The 20,836-nt window shown below is 39.1% G+C and overlaps 3 protein-coding genes and 1 pseudogene across 3 annotated transcripts; 2 read left to right on the top strand and 2 right to left on the bottom strand.

Moving 5' to 3' along the window:
* The first annotated feature begins 1,321 nt into the window (after positions 1 to 1,321).
* LOC105169933 (agamous-like MADS-box protein AGL80 pseudogene) lies at positions 1,322 to 2,557 on the top strand (annotated as a pseudogene).
* Positions 2,558 to 5,080: 2,523 nt separating this feature from the next.
* LOC148789509 (uncharacterized) lies at positions 5,081 to 10,303 on the top strand. The gene has a single exon (XM_088883275.1). The coding sequence runs from the start codon at positions 5,081 to 5,083 to the stop codon at positions 10,301 to 10,303; it is 5,223 nt and encodes a 1,740-aa protein (XP_088739401.1).
* Positions 10,304 to 14,099: 3,796 nt separating this feature from the next.
* On the bottom strand, positions 14,100 to 15,522 carry LOC105167114 (uncharacterized). Its single transcript, XM_011086692.3, has 2 exons — positions 15,427 to 15,522; positions 14,100 to 14,625 (listed from the first exon to the last, which is right to left on the bottom strand). Exons 1-2 carry the CDS (start codon positions 15,502 to 15,504, stop codon positions 14,236 to 14,238), a joined length of 468 nt encoding a protein of 155 aa, XP_011084994.1. The 5' UTR covers positions 15,505 to 15,522; the 3' UTR covers positions 14,100 to 14,235.
* A 2,793-nt stretch (positions 15,523 to 18,315) lies between these two features.
* LOC105167973 (E3 ubiquitin-protein ligase PUB23) lies at positions 18,316 to 19,837 on the bottom strand. Its single transcript, XM_011087875.3, has one exon. It carries the CDS (start codon positions 19,734 to 19,736, stop codon positions 18,465 to 18,467), a length of 1,272 nt encoding a protein of 423 aa, XP_011086177.1. The 5' UTR covers positions 19,737 to 19,837; the 3' UTR covers positions 18,316 to 18,464.
* Positions 19,838 to 20,836: the final 999 nt, after the last annotated feature.

The following is a 20,836-nucleotide window of genomic DNA, read 5'->3' as shown; positions in this document are numbered from 1 at the left end:
CGAATTTAGACATATATAGTTGAGCAATTAGGAAATCAATCGCGTTTATGTCCTATCCACTTCCTTTCAAATCCAATATCGAGCATTCTTGGGCTAAATCATTGGAGGCGATGTATGGATTTCGATATTTTACTGTATACTATGAGGCTACAATTATGTTATAATATATAACTCGTCCGTGTATCATTTATTTATCACTAATTACTCTTGATCATATATATATGTGTGTGTAGCGTGGTAGATTATCGTACAATTATTACAATTGTTAATAACGAACGATTAGAAAACATGGTCTATATTCATATATGCAATTTGTCTGGATATGATTATAAATGTGATGTAAACAATAAAGTTCTTGGAGGAGGGGGTGGGGGGGAGTTTTAACATTTAGAACTTCTATTCTTGGAGACTATCGAACAGATTGAGATCCAAAAGTTTAAATGTTTTAAACCTTTTGTGTGATTAAAAAATGGATCGGAATTATTAGAAAAAAATATAGAAAGACGTTATAAATTTTCATTTCATTTGAAAATTCTCATTTTTTTTAGGAAAAATTATGAACAACTTACCTCAAGTATCCTATATCTCTATGATCATATTCTAAAAATTTGTCAATGAGGCACTGTTCGATTATTAAAGTTAAAATTTTATAATTAAAAGGTTGTAAATTCAAGTTTCACGAATGTGGTGTATGCCAAATTTTATGGTAGGTTGTTGTTTCTTTGTCTTATTTGAATACATTTATTAATTTGAATTATTGATGTATTGAATCAGACTCTATATTTGAATTTATTGAATAACGTGATAAATATTGCATGTTATAAAAAAAAAATCATGAGAATTCAATAAAACATGGTCGAGTTAATCATTTCTGTAATTAAAAATAATTCATCATATTTCTTTGTGATTCCAAGATTTTAGTCTCAGCTTTCAATAGTGCAACTTATTATATTAATATATATATATATTTTATTATAAAATCCTTCTTTTTGATTAGTAGGATGTATGTATCTAGTATCGTTTTATTTTCTTGCATGATCTTAAGGCGAACACCAAAGAAAATAATGATACTGAACAAATAATATATATTTTACTTTACTCGTCATTAGAAATTATTAATTATTAATTATCATAATTGTCTAAATTTTTGGATTGTAAAATTTGAAATATCAAAAGAATGACTAATTAAATACAATAATTAGAGGAAATCCTATTTACATGAATGTGGTCATCCACATAATACCACATTTAGGGCAAGTACATTATTCAAGAATCCAAACTTTAGAACAAGAAATACAATTGCAGCATTTAATAAGACAACCTAATAATTGGCATCCAACGGGTAATAACCCACGAAGTAACAACTCAGACAGCGCTAACACAAATTCAAAATCCCAAAAATCCAATTAAATCTGATCTCATCAACATATCTATACATATTCATATACAATAAATATACATGTATATATCCCTAAAACCCCATCTCCTCCAAGAACCAAGAAATTGAAAAATTAGCCAAAAATGACGAGGAAGAAAGTAACCCTGGCTTACATCACCAATGACTCAGAAAGGAAGGCGTCGTTCAAGAAAAGGAAGAAGGGGCTGATCAAGAAGGTGAGTGAGCTGAGCACCCTTTGCGGGGTGGACGCTTGCGCCATCATCTACAGCCAGTACGATCAGGAGCCGGAGGTGTGGCCATCGCCTCTTGGGGCGCAGGCGGTGCTGGCCCGCTTCAGGAAGCTGTCGGAGATGGACCAGACCCGGAAAATGGTGAACCAGGAGAGCTTCACCAGGCAGCGGATCAAGAAGGCGGAGGACCAGCTCCGCCGCGTCCAGAAGGAGAACAAGCGCAAGGAACTCGAGAATTTCATGTTCCAGTGCCTTGCCGGGATGGCGACCCTGGAGGATTTCAACCTCCGCGATGCGGCGGAGATGGGCTGGGTCGTTAATCAGACGCTCAGAGAAATCAATACCAGGATGGAAACGCTTCAGAAGACTGGCCAGCATCAACAGCCTGCAGTTGGGGAGGCTTCTGGTTCTGCTCCCGCTGGTGCTGCGGTTGCGGTTACGGTTGCGGTTGCTCCCCCTCCACCACCAGTGCAAATGGTGGCTCCTCCGCCTCCTCCACCATTGCAAATGGTGGCTCCTCTTCCTCCTCCTCCACCACCACCAACGATGAATGTGGATCCTCCCCTGCCGGGGGAAGAGAACATGGAGAGCTTTCCATGGAACCTGGTGGAGAGCCCGACGGGCGCTGGCGGCGCTGCACTGTATGGGAGTGGGCTAGCAGGGTGGGATGATGGGGTCGTGCTGCCATATCCATACATTTTCAATCATGGAAACAACTCCAGCTCTGGAACTCAACCTGGACAGCAAATTAATTAATTTTCAATCAGTCTTATCTATATATATTTCAGGTCCCAATTAATTATTCCAACCTCTTTGCAACTTTAGAACCACATTTTTTGTCACTTTAATTTCCGTATAATCACTTTGTTTGGTTGATTTTAATTTATTTGCAGTTGTTTAATTTACATATATATTGATTTGCATTTAATCCTGGAATTTATTGTTAATTTTTTACTTCTATATCATTTTTCTTGAATTTTGGGGGGATTAATGTTCTTCTTATGACCAGTTACTAGGATGTTTTTATGTTTATGTTTGCATTGATGTGATCGATGTAATTTATCTGGGAATAAAAAAGTATGAAAATTAGGATTAATTTCGGAATTTTGTTATTTAATGTAATGGTACAATTATAAATATAATATACGGAATAAAACAATAAGAGATCGATCGACATCCCCAAACCATACTTATTTTGATAATATTTGTTATATTTGCTATTTGAATTGATGTTGAGTTTGTTCCTAGATTTTTGTGTTTGATTCCTTGTTTTTTTCAATCGGTTTCATGAAAATATATGATATTTTTATACTATGTTAAATTATTGAAATAAATTATTAATCTCCAAATAAAAGTATAACATAGGTTTTCTTTTAAGCATATCATTGATTTTTGAATGTTATGAAGAAAATACTTTTGTTTTTTATCTCTCTTAACTCTCTTCACGTATACGACATGCAGACGTGTAATTATCAGTAGATTATAGAAAGTTACTAAAAGTGATTACATTAACATATAGTTCACGACAAAAATGATCAAGATTTTACTTATAACCGTTTAACGAGTAGAATTTACTAATTTTTGTCTTTACTAAAACATTGATATTGCTTTAACTTTAGATCAAAATTCACCGTTATTCATTTATAGGATTTTGTCGCTGAGTTGTTGTATTCGTGAAACAGAGAAATTATGATAATCGCAATCACATGTATCCAAATTACAATTTTACTCTATTCATTTATATCATATCTTTTTTCCATGAGTCGCCACTCGTCTTCATAAGTAATCAAAATGGACATGTCTTGTGCATCGGAAAGAAAAAAATCTATGGTGGATAGGATCTTTCTAAGTTTAATTTTCGATTGAAAAATGAAATATTAATGATCGTTGACGGAAACTTGTTTTGTTTTTATGTGTTGCTATATTACTTATTAATTATGGATCACCACCTGGATTAATATTCAAGTTTCTTTTATCATATTACTTCTTCGATTTGAAAAGGTTGGATAATGCTAAACCTATTTTGTCTGATTTTTTTTTCTTGTTTCCTAACCTTGGTTGTCTGGGATTGAAGCCTTTCAAGTCGGGGGGAAAAAAAGGAGAATAGTTCAGAAACCCAACTTCTATGTGGGCCTTTTTGGGCCACTGAAGAACAGCAGATTTTGGGCCCCAATAATGAATTCAGTCGGAAGTACTAATTTCCTTAATTGAACTTACAAAGCGTTAAGGCCTAAAAAAAATTGAAATTATACTTTTAATCCCTTAAAATAAGGGCTCAGCATTTTTAGTCCTTCATTTTATAAAAATTTTAAAATAATTCTAAAATTAATAAAAATTTAACACATTTATTTATATGCTTTACGGAATTTTCAAAATAGTTCTAAATTTGGAAAATTCGACATATTTAATCTTATAATTGTGGTAAAACATAGGACTAAACACATCGAGTAAATAGTTCTAAACTTGTAAAAACTCGACACATTTAGTCATATAAATTCCATAGAGCATAAAACTAAACATATTGAGCATTTTCAGTTTTAGAACTATTTTGAAAATTCTATAAATAGATGACTACATGTCTCGAATTTTCTCAATTTTGTAACCATTTTAAAATTTTCGTAAAACTGAACCCCTTATCCTATTTTGTGAGACGTGATTAATGTATGATAAAATTAAGAATACACAGTTATAGGATTCACTTATGTCTTGTTTACTAAGTTGCACAAATTGCACATCAAATTTAGTTTCATGTTTACTACTATGACATAAATTTGAGACAAATTTCTGAATTTTCAAAATTACGCAGTCGGAGGTTTTTTCCTTAAAAAAAAAAAAATTATAAAAACATTATCCATAATTCCATCGATACGCTGATTCTGATTCTGTGTATGTAAAACCTAAATCAATAAGCATTACACGTTTCATTTCCTACACCCTATCCTGGAACAAATAAGATTACCACTTGATGAGGGGATTTTTATCTTTGGACAAATATACCCTCCACATTAAATTAGGAAGCCTCTATGGAAAATCCCAGAATCCCACATAATGCTCAAAGGGAGAGATTTGCGGCTACCATATCAGTAATTAGCTACGATTTTGGGCATAACTAGAGCTCCAAGACCCGGATATTGGCTCTTACCAAAATTATCTTTTGGAAACATATAAGGGTAGCAAATGAAGATTTGGGAGGTAAGTTCTCATTTGATTAAGAGGCAAATACTCTTTCCTATCACAGGATATCTCTGTTCTAGGAACTAACTTGATCGTCGGAGAGCCATCGCCGGGACTGCACCCGGCCGGCTTAACCGTTTCTTTTGTTCTCAGGGATCGCGCTTTGGAAGCTGAGGTCGGATCGCAGATCAATAGTTCGATCATCGGGTAAACTCGACCACGTTTCCCTAAGCATTTTCATTTGGCGCCGTCTGTGGGAACGACATATTCTGAGAACATGGAAGGAGAATCAAGGAGGAACATCCTAGGCTTAGATACCACGGTAGGAACCGCTGAACCCGTGGTTCAACTCACAAAAACTGAATTACAGCAATTAATGGAAGAAGCGGGGAGAAAAGCCATAGTCGCGTATGAGCGGAGGATTACTGCTCTGGCTGAGGGAGAAGGGGCTAGAAGAAGACTGTTTGGAGAAAAGGAACAAGATAGAACGTCAGGTGCCCTTAGAAGAGACAGAAGCAAGCGCCAGCCATCAGAAGTTGGATCTAGTAGCAGAGACGGGAGCCACGCCCGGGGACCGGTAATCTCACGCGCAGAGGTTGACAACGTATCAAAACAGATAGAGAAACTAGGAAAGCAGATTGACGAACTGAAGAAAAGGGGGGAAATAGTATCCCAGCACCGGAATTCGCCATTCTGTAACCACATCCTGACAGAAACTGTGGCTCCGAACTTCAGAATGCCGGACTTGCCGAAATATGATGGAATGAAAGACCCCACGGAGCATCTCGCGGCATTCGATATGGTGATGAACCTCTATGGGCAGTCAGGTCCGATAAACGCTAAATTATTTGTCACGACCCTGACAGGAAAAGCCCAGGAGTGGTTCACAAATCTGCCACCGGGAAGTGTGGAATCCCTCGAACAACTCATACAAAAATTTTCTTTCCATTTCGCCAGTAAAAGGAAGCAGAAATGGTCGGCGACACACTTGTTCACTATAAGACAGCGAAATGACGAACCTTTAAAGAATTTCATGGGACGTTTCAACAACGAGACACTGGAGGTACCAGACTTACGTATAGATATGATGATCAGCATACTGATCCACGGGTTGAAGAAGGGAGCATTCGCTTCTGCGTTAGCTCGCGACCCCCCATCTGACGTAGAACAGCTTATGAATCTGGCGCAGAAGTATATAGATGAGGAAGAAATGAATGCCATGAAGGACGGCGAATGGAGGGGTGAGTACGGGAGAGATCGCGGATATGACGTTAAAAATGATAAGCGATCGAGGCACGATCGAAACAAAGAACCACACTACTCACAGAAGTATAATAAATACACCCCACTCAACACAACGAGAGCTAGGGCTTTGCTTATGGTAGAAAGGAAGGATGTACTCAGATGGCCAAAACCCACGAGAGCTACCCCGGCAAAGAAAAATTCGAGCAAATACTGTAGATTCCATCGTGAAAGGGGGCACGACACGGAGGAATGTTACCAGCTCAAGGACGAGATCGAACGGCTGGTCCGCCAAGGGTATTTCAAAGATTTGATATCCAAGGATCAAAGCAGAGGTCGACACAGCAGATCCCGAAGCCCGGTAAGACATGGAGGAGGAGCCGGAGCAGGACAAACCGCCCAGGAAAACGCGCCTGTAAAAGGCATTATACATATGATAGCAGGAGGATCTGAAATAGAACACTCGAGCAGAGCAAGGAAGAAGGCAGAACGGAGAACGAGCGCTCTGATGAGCCGGCAGGTAATGAATATATCCCCAGAGTTAGAAATTAGCTTTGGGGCTAGTGATATAAAAGGAAAGACAGGTGATGGTAATGACCCCATGGTGATTAAAATGGACATAGCCAACTTCACTGTCCATAAAGTTTTGGTTGACAACGGAAGCTCTGCTGATATAATTTTGAAGGAAGTCTTAATCAAGATGGGGTTGGCGGATGCTAGGTTGGAGGCTGTGAACTCACCATTAGTAGGCTTCGGAGGCAGTGAAGTGGACTCATTAGGGACAATCGAACTGCCTGTTTCCCTTGGAGATGAACCCAGGAGAAGGACTCTCAAGGTAAAATTTCTGGTGGTCAACACCCCCTTTGCTTACAATGTCATTTTGGGAAGACCCGGCTTGAATATTTTCAGGGCCATTGTGTCCACTTACCACTTGAAAATGAAATTTCCTACACATGCCGGAGTTGGGGAGGTCGCATGCGATCAAGGGGAAGCCAGAAGGTGCTACAACCTCTCGATAAGGAAGGAGGCGACGGATAGAAAGAGGAAGCTGGTTGAAACTTTCATTAAGAACGAGAGGATAGAATCGATGGACGAACATAGAGAGATCGAATTGGTGCAAGGGGACCCATCCAAAACAACGAAGATTGGGGCTAGCATGGAAAGAAACCTCGAGCTAATGATGGTCGCCTTCTTACGTCGCAATGCGGACATGTTTGCCTGGAGTGCCTCCGATTTTAAAGGTATTAACCCCGAAATTATTGTCCATCGATTGAACTTGGACCCAAAAGCACAGCCCGTACAACAGAGAAAAAGAGCATTCGGAGCAGAAAAAAATGCAATCATCAAAGAGGAAGTGGATAAGCTGTTGAAAGCTGGATACGTTTCTGAGGTCCGCTATACAGACTGGTTGTCGAACGTAGTAGTGGTGCCGAAGGCTGCGGGAAAATGGAGGATGTGCACCGATTTTACAGACCTGAACAAAGCGTGCCCCAAAGACCCTTTCCCATTACCCAGGATCGATCAGTTGGTGGATGCGACCGCCGGGTACAAATTGTTTTCGATGATGGATGCCTACCAAGGTTACCACCAAATCCGTATGGCTAAGGAGGACCGCACAAAAACATCGTTCGTGACTGAACAAGGTATATTCTGTTATAACGTAATGCCGTTCGGTCTAAAAAATGCAGGTGCGACATATCAAAGGCTCGTGAACAGAATGTTCAGAGAACAGATCGGAAAAACAATGGAGGTCTACGTAGACGACATGCTAGTCAAAAGCCGGCATTCGGAGCAACACTTGCAGGACCTCGAGGCAAGCTTTGCCGTCATGCGATCATACGGAATGAAGCTCAATCCAACAAAATGCACGTTCGGAGTCGGAGGAGGCAAGTTCTTGGGATATATGGTGAGCAGCCGAGGGATAGAAGCCGAGAAAATCAAAGCAATCCTCGAGCTGAAGTCGCCGGCTTCGATAAAAGACGTGCAGAAGTTGACGGGTAAGATCGCATCCCTTAACCGCTTTATTTCAAAGTCAGCAGATAGGAATTTACCTTTCTTTAAAGTATTAAGAAAACCAAAGGATTTCCAATGGTCAAAAGAGTGCGAAGACGCTTTTAACCAGCTCAAGAGTTACTTGAGGACGCCACCATTATTAGCAAACCCCCGACCTGGAGACATTTTGTATCTGTACCTAGCAGTGTCGGAACATGCTGTGAGCTCGGTATTGGTGAGAGAAGAGAATAAAGTCCAGAACCCAGTATACTATGTCAGCAAAATGCTGCAAGGAGCGGAAATGAGGTACAGTTTGGTCGAGAAATTCGTCCTGGCACTAGTAACTTCGGCTCGCAGATTACGACCGTATTTTCAGTCACATAAGATCGTTGTATTAACAAATCAACCGCTCAAGAGTATCTTGTCGCGACCGGAGGTCTCAGGGAGATTAGTGAAATGGGCTGTAGAACTGGGGGAACACGATATAGAATACCATGCCAGAAACTCGGAGAGAGCTCAGGTACTTGCTGACTTTGTAATGGAACTGACAAGCACGCCTACTCAGGATGTCGAGCCGTGGATGTTACATGTAGACGGGTCCTCGAATACTAGCAACGGGGGAGCCGGGATCCTGATACAAGGACCAGGAGAGGTTGAGATCGAGGTCGCAGCCAGACTTTCGTTTCATGCCACCAACAACGAAGCCGAGTATGAAGCCTTAATCTTAGGATTGGAACTGGCTCACGCAGCAGGAGCAAGGATTTTAGAAGTATACACAGACTCACAGTTAGTAGCAATGCAGATTGAGGGGAATTACAAAGCAAAGGAGCAAACAATGTCGATGTACTTGAAGAAATCAAAATCTCTGATTGAGCGTTTTGATAAATGCACGATCCAACAGATACCAAGAGGAGAAAACGACAGAGCTGATTCACTTTCTAAAATTGGAGCCTCATTGTCGGGCATAAAAAACCGTAGTATAACGGTGATGGTGAAGGACAGACCAGCAATCGCGGAGGTCGATATACACACGATAGACCAACCTTGCACGTGGATGGACGAGCTAGCACTCTATCTCAAGGAGGGGATTCTTCCCAAAAATCCCTCGCAGGCAAAAAATTTGAGGATAAAAGCCACCAGATTCACGATGATCGAGTCTGAACTATACAAGAGAACGGCAGATGGACCCCTATTAAAATGCTTGAATGACGAACAAGCGGAATACGTGCTGAAAGAAATACACGAAGGAAGTTGCGGCAATCATTCGGGTGCCAGGTCGTTAGCTCAGAAGGTCGCGCGTCAAGGGTATTTCTGGCCTACATTGATGAAGGATGCTAAGAGATTAGTACAGAGATGCGAAAGCTGTCAGAGGTTCTCTGCCCGGATACATTCCCCGGCTACACCAATGGAACCTTTGAAGGTCGCTTGCCCATTCGACCAGTGGGGGATCGACATAATGGGGCCTTTTCCCCCGGCGAGAGCACAAAAGAAATTTATCATACTCGCGGTCGAGTATTTTTCTAAGTGGGTAGAGGCCGAAGCGGTGGCAAGAATAACGGAAAAAGGGATGATCGATTTCATCTGGAAAAATATCATCTGTCGATTCGGGATCCCCAGAGCTATCGTATCAGATAATGGAACACAATTCCAGGGGAAGGAAATTGCGAGCTGGTTGAAAGAGCTGAAAATCCAACAGAACTTCACATCGGTGGGCCATCCTCAATCGAATGGGCAGACGGAGGTGACCAATAGGACTATACTCCAACACTTGAAGACTCGCATTAATTCAAAAGGATCGTGGGAAGAAGAACTACCATGGGCTTACAGGACGACCCCGAGGTCGTCTACAGGTGAGAGCCCCTTTTGTCTTGTTTACGGTTCTGAAGCTATTCTTCCTGCAGAAATCGGCGAGGAAACACATCGGATAGCAAGTTACGACCCAGAGGCGAACCACCAAGCTCGTGCGTTCGACCTAACAATGATCGAAGAAAGACGGGATGCCGCCCTAGCTAAAATACTCCACCACAAAGGCCTGATGATGAGAAGGTACAACAAAAAACTTCGACCCAGGGAGCTCCAAGTGGGGGACCTAGTCTTGAAAAAAGCTGAAGTCTCTAAACACGTGGGGAAGCTGGACCCTGAATGGGAGGGCCCCTTTAAGGTGGTCGAAATTCGGAGGAAAGGTGCTTACCTACTACAAGATTCTCAAGGACGTCTTCTCAAGCGACCATGGAACATACGAAACTTGAGGAAATTCTATGCATAACTCAGCCTGAGAAAGGATGAAAGTAGTGCGATCGTAGATGCCTGGGAAAGGCCAAATAATGTATGAAGTTTATTTACTGTATCGCCATTAGCCTGGAAAAGGCTCATTAAACCATGCTAAATAATATGGTCGCACTTTTATTATGTAGACCTGAGAAAGGCCTTACCAGAATGCGATATTAACTCAAACCTGAAAAAGGTTTTCTAAAACGATCATCAGTAAAAACGATCATATCAGCAAAAACGCTTGACAGTAATGAGAGCACTAAGAGCTATTGTCTTAAGTGATATGAAGAGCAAATTGTTCAAAGGACAAATTGTTCGGGCAAATTGTTCAAAACATGAAGCTACATATTTTCAATGACATCTAACAATGAGGCGAATTCATCTTCTTTGGGCGAAGCAGCAGGGTCCTCGGGAAATGGGCGCAAGTCACCATCGAGACTAGGATCGAGCTGGGCAAGATCGAAACCAGGCACAAAGCCTTTCAATGTTGAGACTTGAGCTTTGCATCTATCAAAACCTTGTACCAGGTAGTCTGCAGCCCTAATCTCTAGAGCAGTATCAAAAGACGGAGCCCGAATAAAATCGCGAGCACCGGAAAGTCGAGCCTCACGGATACGAGTAGAGAACTCATCGGAATTCAAAAACTCGGCTCGACCTTCAACCTTCCCAGCGACCTGCCCAGCTGAGAAGCCTGCCTCTCTCCCCAGCTCAGTAGCCTTGGATACTTCGACGGCCATCTTTTCCTCCAACTCCTTGTTATGAGCTTCCAACTCCTTGTTGCGGGCCTCCAGAACTGCACGTTGGGCTTCCAAATTTTCTGCTCGAGCGGTGGCTTCCTCGACCTTGAGGCGCATCTCACCACTGGAACGTTCAGCCATTAGTTGATTCCTTCGGAACCCGGCACATTTCAAAGAAAGTCCCCGAACAAGATTGGAAGCCTGGGCGCGATCACGTTAGAGAAGAATATAACAGGGCAGCAGCAAAAGACAATACAAACTAACCATCGTTCAGAGGGTACTTACCTGAATCAGCGAATGCGCGGCATGTTCCTCCAGTCGGGTGAAAGGGCTCTGGATCAAGGCTGCCTGATCTCGGGGTAAACACGAAGCGTTAAAAAGTTCCCATGATACTTGCCCAGAATGTGAACCAAGAACAGTGCTGTTGGGAGAGACATTCCAATTCGGGATGAATCTTTCCTCAACCGGGGGAGGCATAAGGTGATTCGGAGCACGGAGATCCTCGCGAGCTTTCCTCCAGCAGTCAGAAATATCGTTAAACATTTCCATGCCCCTGCGATCATCAAGGGCTGTGGATGCGGAGTGACCCAGAGCCAGGGATTGCGACCGGCTCCTCGTATTGGGACCCATCGGGCTCTTACCTCTCCTTCGTCTCCGGGGCAACAGGCCGCCCGAATTAGATTCTCCAGTGTGGGATCGATCAGGCGAAGCAGGAGCAGGCTGATCCAACGAACGAGCATGGGAGCGAGTATCTTCACTCCCAATGTCGATGGGAGGACTGCGGGTTTGGTTCCCCTGAGGGACTGCTGAACTGTCACCAAGATGAGGTGAGGTCGCTGATGAAGGCACAGGCGCGGTCCCCCCAGCTGATGGTCGCACCCGATTGGAACGGATTCGCTGGGCAAGGCGTGATTGACCTACCATGTCGTCTGAAAAGAAAAAACAATGGGATGAGAATACATTGAACTCCAGGATAACAGAGGAAAATAAAAATTGTATCGATCAATCACCTAAGGAGCCCTCGACTGGGATAGGTGCAGGAGAAAGTTGTGCGAGCTTGAGAACTTCTTCTACTAGAAGCGTCTTGGGGTCGTATCGATAGGAAGAAAGGCTCCTAATTTGATCACCTTCTAACCCCCCACCCTCAACCACAGGTCTCGGTTTTTCTAAGACCCATTCACAGCTGAAAGGCCATCCCCGACCCGGAGGAGGACGAACAAAGATGAATCGTTTCTTCCATGGACCTACGTTTGAAGTTAAAGGAGCCAGATACCGGCACTCCTTACGGGCGGACAGGTAATAAAAACCGTTATCCGCCGACCTTGCAGAAGTAGTGAACGAGTACAAGGACCAGAAGTTATCAAAACTGGGCTCATATCGGTAGATTCTCATTAGGATGACGAAAATAATGATGTGGCGGATTGAATTCGGTGAAAGTTGCATAGGACACAATTCAAGGCGCCTGAGAATTTGTGAAACATACGGAGCGAGGGGTAATCTCAAACCCGCGTCAAAATGATTCAGGGAAAACGAACAAAACCCCCGAGGTGGACGATGCATGCGATCAGCGGAACTAGGAATCAAAATTTCGTAGCTAGGAGGGATAAAATACTTTTCTCTTATGGTACCGACCCGAAGCCTTACGGTACTAACTATATGTTCCCATGGCCTATCGCCGGATTCGGAATCGGGAACACTGTCGGAATCCGATTCTACTCGCCCACCATGACGCAATCTAGACCGAGACATAGCCCTAGACGGACCTTCCTGGTGCATACTGACCGTACTACTGTGTGTGAAAATAGCAGTAGTGAAGCAAAGTTTGGGATGGCGAAGGGTCGTACCTGGGAATGGAGAATAGGGCGAGACTCGCACAGCGGAAGACTGAAAGCGTTGGTTGGGGGAAGACGAAAGCAGTTTGAAATATTTTGAAATAAACGGATTATATGAGTTTTGGTATCAAGAAGGGATTGGACGTTTGCAGAAGGGACGCGCCCTTCAATGCTATGGAAGACTGCCCACACGACACGTGGACCTCGATATCGATGTTATTAAATAGCCTGCAAAAGTACCTGTTGAGTTCTGCACACGACTCAGCCGTCGCGTCCAGAACTAGGGGGGCAAATGATGAGGGGATTTTTATCTTTGGACAAATATACCCTCCACATTAAATTAGGAAGCCTCTATGGAAAATCCCAGAATCCCACATAATGCTCAAAGGGAGAGATTTGCGGCTACCATATCAGTAATTAGCTACGATTTTGGGCATAACTAGAGCTCCAAGACCCGGATATTGGCTCTTACCAAAATTATCTTTTGGAAACATATAAGGGTAGCAAATGAAGATTTGGGAGGTAAGTTCTCATTTGATTAAGAGGCAAATACTCTTTCCTATCACAGGATATCTCTGTTCTAGGAACTAACTTGATCGTCGGAGAGCCATCGCCGGGACTGCACCCGGCCGGCTTAACCGTTTCTTTTGTTCTCAGGGATCGCGCTTTGGAAGCTGAGGTCGGATCGCAGATCAATAGTTCGATCATCGGGTAAACTCGACCACGTTTCCCTAAACTTGTAAAAACTCGACACATTTAGTCATATAAATTCCATAGAGCATAAAACTAAACATATTGAGCATTTTCAGTTTTAGAACTATTTTGAAAATTCTATAAATAGATGACTACATGTCTCGAATTTTCTCAATTTTGTAACCATTTTAAAATTTTCGTAAAACTGAACCCCTTATCCTATTTTGTGAGACGTGATTAATGTATGATAAAATTAAGAATACACAGTTATAGGATTCACTTATGTCTTGTTTACTAAGTTGCACAAATTGCACATCAAATTTAGTTTCATGTTTACTACTATGACATAAATTTGAGACAAATTTCTGAATTTTCAAAATTACGCAGTCGGAGGTTTTTTCCTTAAAAAAAAAATTATAAAAACATTATCCATAATTCCATCGATACGCTGATTCTGATTCTGTGTATGTAAAACCTAAATCAATAAGCATTACACGTTTCATTTCCTACACCCTATCCTGGAACAAATAAGATTACCACTAAAAAAAGAAAAGGGAATGTGCCTGAAATCAGACAATTCGAAAGAATTGTCGGAAAATCCATGCAGTTATTCTTCAACCACTAAAAAAGGAATATATATATATATATATATATTGTTTAACTCTTTAATGCAAGTCTCTCGTGTGAGCTGACGCACCGCCAGACATGTTTCCGGCTCCGGTGGCGGCGGAAGAGCCAAGGCCGCCAGTGTCACGGCCGGAGGAATAGGCGTCGCCGCCGCCGTATGCGAGGTTATCAGTTGAATATCCAGTTCCTGCAGATGAATTGGAAAGGTTCCGAGAATAATGAGGTTCCTGCTGCATGTAACCGTCTCCTCCATAGCCGTCCTGTCCGCCGGAGACGCCGCCTAAAAGTGGGGTCTTCCTCTCGTGCTGCACCAGCGCCGCCTTTTCTACTGCTTTGCTGACATGGTGATCCATTTCAGCTTCAGCTTCCCTTGCCATTCTTACCTCATGAGCTACCTCAACTCTTGCTTTTGCCAACTCTTTCTCCGCCTACAGTTGGTGCAATTACACGAGGGAATTTTACTAAACAAATAACTAAAAAACCCGAGGAATTATAATCAATTACATTTTACAAAAATATTCTTCCATCTTAAATTTCAAATTATTATCACAAATCCAAGTCAGTAACTTAACAAAAAAAGATTCATAATATGATTGAATTTTTACGAGTATCAATGTAATTAATTATGCATTTAGTACGACAAAGAGTTCAATTCATGATGAAAATTCAAGACTCGACTTGTTAAGAGTTTATTGATCTCAAAATCCATCTCGATCAGATATAAGATGAACCTAATTAATAGACCTGGTTTATAATTTTAAAAATATTAAAAAAATACTTTTGCAAATAAAATTAATACTATCAATAACTTTCTAGATACGAGAAAAACAACTATTTCTTTTAAAAATTTACAAGTGCATATTTAATTTTTTCAAGTATGACAAGTTTCAACATGCGCTCTTTTCACATATATGAAAAGCATAAAATATTATTACCTAATATAAAAATATAATGTTGACATTAATTTATACTTATGCATAGATGAAATATTCACATACGTTTTCGTCAAACATATTTTACATATATATAATTAAGAGATCATCCACAAATCAGGGTCGAATTCAGAACAATAAAACACAAAACCTGCATAAGTTCTAGTCGTAATTTTAAAACAAAAAACGGATTCAAGTTATAAATCTTGAACAAATTCAGAAGAATAAGTTTTGCAATAACTTCTATTGAGTGATTATGCAGTTTCATCCAATGATCTTGAATGGACAGATGCTTACCTTTTCCTCCTCCTTCGCCTCATTCTTAGCTTTGCGGACGGCGGTCATGTCGTGCAACTTTTCCTTGATGGCCTGCATTTTTAATCTCTTTATTGTCTGAACAATTATTTTTCTAGTGATCGAGTAATGTATTTATGTGTGTATATATATATAGGCAATGGCATTCACTAATATTTGTATTATCCGGTAAATGAGATCTCATTTCAACATTATTATGGCTGAGAGGCATTACATGTGTTAGCAGTGGAGAATTCTCTCCTCCTTTTTTTTTTTTTCTTTTTTGGTCAATTACATAATTCTGTGTTTTGTAAAATGTTCAGTTTCTGGTTTAAAATTTTTTTTTTTGAAATATTTGAGATACCAGTTTCTGCTTCTGAAATGGTTAATTAAGAAAAGCACTTTTAGGCCAAACGCACATTCGGGGCTGTTTTTAGTTGCTTTGACTTTTTTGTAAATAAATTCAATTTTATGTTTTTACTACTTTACTGTTATTATAATAATCTTAATTCAACTTTATCTTTTTTATTTTATTTTTTAAAATTATATATTTAATGTTGATGTCGGAATTTTTAAATAATTTAATTTTAACGATAATGAAATTTAGACTTTCATATATTTAATATTTTAAGTTTTTTATATTTGGTTAATTAAATAAATTAATTATTTTTTACAATCATGCAAGTTTAGTTATTATGTATGAATCATTAATTTTACTTAGTGGGAGCAATAAATTAAATATATTTTAATAATATTTTTAAAAATATAAATATGAAATATATACTAATCAAAATAAAATTTATGTTTTTTTGTGGAAAAAAAATTAATAGTGACAAATAACAAGAGAAATAATAAGTAAAAAGATAATATTCTTTTTAACACATTGGGACAAAATAATCTTTTATCAAAAGTTTGTTTTAAAAATGATTTTTCTCCAAACATTATTCAATTTATCTTTTATTTGTTTTTCACTTTTTTTTACAAACACCAACTTTTGATTCCACTGCAACTTTCAAATTTTTTTATAAAAATCACTTCTTTAAAAGCAGAAGTTTTGCAAACACTCCTATAATCATCGACCATAAACATGCAACTGTTGTTGACTGTGGGTTTCCGTGAGAACGGCTAAAAGTCATGATAAATAATTTTATTATAGTGAAAAAGCTAATTTTTTTCCATCGAATTTATTTAATCATTGTTAGTAATAATTATTTACACAATTTATAAACACAACCATTAATATGACAGTCAATAGTAATTCTTTTTCTACTGCAAGATATATCATATCATGACATTATTCTTTTTCTTTCTCCTATAATTTTAAGTTGTCTTCACTTCTTAACAATTAAAGACAATCTCAGTGAACTAAATAATTGAAATTCATGTAGACCAACGGTCTAGTTCTTTAGTTGGTTAAACTAAGTCTCGGTTGACCTAAAATTATATGACAATTTTTCTTTTAATTTTTCATTTTCGGAAATAGGAAAATTGGAACCGGAGTGTTTTAAATAAATTTTGATGTCGACATCTAGAATTATTTAAGTTCACCAGGTTTACTAAATATTTGTTTATATATTGGAAACATCGTTATTATAATATAAAAAATATAATTTATTATATTTATATATATATATATTCTTTTTGTAATTCAACTTACCAACGAGATCGACCCCACGAGCCAAATTAAATTTTTCCTGCAAGAAATGTGACAATAGAGTTAATTTCAGTGTGAGCAACATCCTCCCATCATATTTTCTTGACTTTTTCGCATAAATAATTAGGAAATAATAATGTTGAATTGGTATGAAAGAAGAAGGTACGTAACATCTTTGACTATTAATTGAGCTTTACTCACCAAACAACTGTATAGACAAAGTAGCTCAATTAAGGGCAGGATCGATGATAGGTGGTTACGTTCTTGTTTTCAACGTTGGATGATTCCAAGAATGGTTCAAGACAACATGAATTTTGCATTGTTTCATTTCATGATGTTTGGTCACTAATTCAAATTTCAACTGAAATTTCTTGCTGCTAAGTGACTTGATTTCCGTTTTCTAGAAACTGGAATCAAAGGTTGCCCAGTCTATCTCCAACTTAATTATAATCAACTGCCAACTACCAGTTCCAATAAATGATCCATATTCTTCAAATTTTTCATAGAAATTATAGCTGTAATTATTCTGAAATATATATATATATATATCAATCATTCTTACTATAATTCTCGTTAAAATGTTATCAATGATATGACCACAAGTACTATTGTCATTAATTAGATGTGTTCAAATACGTTTCGATTTTCGCCCCACCTCCTCCTGCATGTAAGTTGATCAAAATGTGGTTTTAATTTTCATCTTGATAATGTTAATTTCTCATGAAACATTCAGCTCGAATATTGATTCGATGAAAATAATGTTTATGATTCCACATATACTATGGTTGTACTAAATTTTTACTAATTTAAGTTGAATTACATGCCGTGATCAATTGAGTCAATTCCAACTAAAATTCAAGTATATTTGAAGTTACACCATGATCTAATCTTACCAAAGTTAAATAACTTTATTTACAGAAATTCTCCTCTTTGTCCAAACTTGACGCTAACTATGTTGAAGAACGTAAATAATGAAGCATGTTGGTGTCGGTTGTAAGGTGAAATTACTACAGATCAAATAAAATTATTTTATCCAAACTAATTATAGTCTGATCGACTCAATATATTTATATTGATCACTCTTCATAAATTATGCAAATTAAAATTATTAGTGTAAGTTAATTAAAATTTGAGTAAATTCAATTTAGATAACTTTTTTCACATTAAACGTAAAACCATTGTAATCACAAGAATGATATTTGGTATACAATAACAGAACATCAAAGGAAACTAATAAATATTGCTAATTTACTTTTTATTGATTTGAGAAAAGAAAGAATTTCATGTGTATCATCATTAAAAATATACTACAAATTCTTACTCTTTTTTTCTTTCTTTCTATTTTAAAAAAAAAAAAGGAAAAAAAATTCCATGTTTCCTTCTCCCTTCAGCAAGTATTATCATTTTCCAACCCCAAGTAAGCCTTCACGTCACTCGGAAAACACGGGTATCGCCGCCACACCCGGCCGTGCAACTTCAAGATTTTCACCACCCTATCCTTGGTGCTCGACTGCCCGCTGCCGATATTCAGCAGCGCCACCAGCTTTTTCACCGCCCCGGAAACCAGCATTTCCTCCAAAACCTTCTCCGTCGCGTGAAAACTCGAAATTAGCCACAAGATTTTCACCCCGATCTTGGTGGCTCCAGGCGACACATTCAACATTTTCTTGGCCACAGCAGAAATCCCCAATCCATGCTCGGTAAAAGCCAATCTCCCCTCCGCACACTCACACAGTAACTTTATCAGCTTCAGAATCTTCTCAGATTTCGATATGTTCGAATCAGGCAGAAGTTCGACCAGCGTGCAAACCCCTCCAGCTTCAATGGCTTTCAGCCTGGATTTCTTCGATGCTTCCAGGATTTCTATCAGAAGTTTCAGCGCAGAAGAGCTTGCCTTCGTGCAGATTTCATCAGACACGATTTCCAGCAGGGATTTGAAGAAATCAATGCCCTGATCCTGTGCAACATAGTTCCAATGATAATCAGCTTTCGCCATCTTCTGAAACGCCGAAATGGTGCAAAATCGGGCTTCCATGCTGCCTCTTTGGAGCATAATACACATTGATCTCATGCAATCAGGTTTCATCAAAAGCTGGAGAATTTGCTCATCTTCATCAGAAACCGGGACCTGGTGCAGAACCCCTAACGCCTCCTCACAGGCTCTAAACGTTGCGAAATCCAAATTTTCAACCAAAATCTGAACAATTATCCTCACAAGAACCTCCACCCCTCCTAATCTCTTGAAATCTTCCTTCACTTCATCTCCCATTTCAAGAATGGACCTGAGTTTCCTCAACGAACTCACCTTGAACGGACTCGAATCAATCGTCCCAAGAACTGCCGCCAATTCGTCGTGCTTGGCAGACTGTCGTCGGGCCGGAGTCGACAGGCACTGATCAGCCTGGGAATCGAGCCATCCAACGATCAATCTCTTCAGGGTGTGATTCGGAGTCATTTCCAGGCTTTCAATGGATTGCATAGTGGCGGGGCAAGTTCTTTTCTTGTAAGTGTGAAACCACCTTTCGATGTTTCTCCGCTCGTAGGTAACGCCTGTGGAGATTGTTACAGGATCTCTCATGAGCTCCATGGAAATCGGGCACCTGAAATCTTGAGGGAAATCCAGGGAAGGGTCTCCAGCAGGAGAGCTGATTTTCTCCATTTTCAGTGTTGAAGATGGAGAAATTGGGAAGTTTTGTGGAGATTGTTTGACGATTTTTATAGGCAAAAAAATGCCGATTTTGGGTAGTGGATATCATATCATGAAAGGTATTTAAGACAAGTGTGGAAGTCTAAAGAAAAGAACAAATCAAAGTCAAAACTGATTCAGATGCGACTTTAATTGCAAGCTTTGTAGACATGGAAGGGACAATGAAGCCGCGGAGTAGTATGATAATTTTGAAATTCTAGTCGTATATGTTTATTTTATTAGTTATTCTCCCCCATTATTTCATGGTATTTTCAATCTAACCCCAGATAATTTAATACCGTTTATGGTAACCGGCGTAGACTTTATTCACACTTTAATTTAATTGCATATAGGTTTCAAATCTCATTAATATATCCACGATCATTTATTTAATATAATAGTTCTTGATTAATTATAAATATTTGATATTAATTGGTTAATTATGTAATTATAATACATGGTAGATTTACACCATGATTAATATTAAATAGTAGTGAAAAATATTAATTAATTACTTCTTTCACTGTCAACAATACAATTTTTTGTTTTAATTTGTAATGATTATTTAACAGAAATCCAAAAACAAAATGTAAAAGAAGTCGTAAAAGGAATAAACCAAAAAATCAGGGGTCAGAAAAGTAATTATTTTCTGATTGTACTCAGCAAGTTGACTTTAATACATGGGCACAGTGAATTAGGATGGATCTAACGTCTGCACAATGAATAAGTGTATTAAATAGTTTTAATTTATACGTTTAATTAATAGTCGGAAATTGTGGAGTACATTTCATGAATTGTTCTCTGGTCCCCCCTATACTTTTACATAATTACTTAATTGTCCCATTAGTAAAGTGAAGTCGAAAAGTCGGTTTAACGACAACAGGCGGGAATTGCATTGTATTTGCATTGCCTCATACGTTATCAGTAGTCAGCAGGTAACTTGTGCAGGCTGTTGAGCTGCCTCATTGACTTCTCTCTCTCTCTCTCTCTTATTTTGTATATTATTTTTTTTCTTTTTAATTATCTTTTTAAATATAATGTGTTGGTTATTTATTTTAGGGATAATTATACTC

The sequence above is a fragment of the Sesamum indicum genome, linkage group LG1 (genome assembly GCF_026168435.1).
Source record: "Sesamum indicum cultivar Baizhima isolate 11 linkage group LG1, ASM2616843v1, whole genome shotgun sequence".
In the NCBI taxonomy this organism is placed as follows: domain Eukaryota; kingdom Viridiplantae; phylum Streptophyta; class Magnoliopsida; order Lamiales; family Pedaliaceae; genus Sesamum; species Sesamum indicum.
The sequence above is the reverse complement of the archived record's forward strand: the minus strand, read 5'-3'. Positions and strand labels throughout refer to the sequence as shown.

What these genes read in the sequence shown, in the direction of transcription:
- LOC148789509 (XM_088883275.1), top strand. Translation starts at nt 5,081, where the DNA reads ATGGAAGGAGAATCAAGGAGGAACATCCTAGGCTTAGATACCACGGTA.
- LOC105167114 (XM_011086692.3), bottom strand. Translation starts at nt 15,504, where the DNA reads ATGCAGGCCATCAAGGAAAAGTTGCACGACATGACCGCCGTCCGCAAA. An exon ending in AGGCGAAGGAGGAGGAAAAG is followed by an intron (nt 14,626 to 15,426) that starts GTAAGCATCTGT and finishes CACCAACTGTAG; the next exon opens with GCGGAGAAAGAGTTGGCAAA.
- LOC105167973 (XM_011087875.3), bottom strand. Translation starts at nt 19,736, where the DNA reads ATGGAGAAAATCAGCTCTCCTGCTGGAGACCCTTCCCTGGATTTCCCT.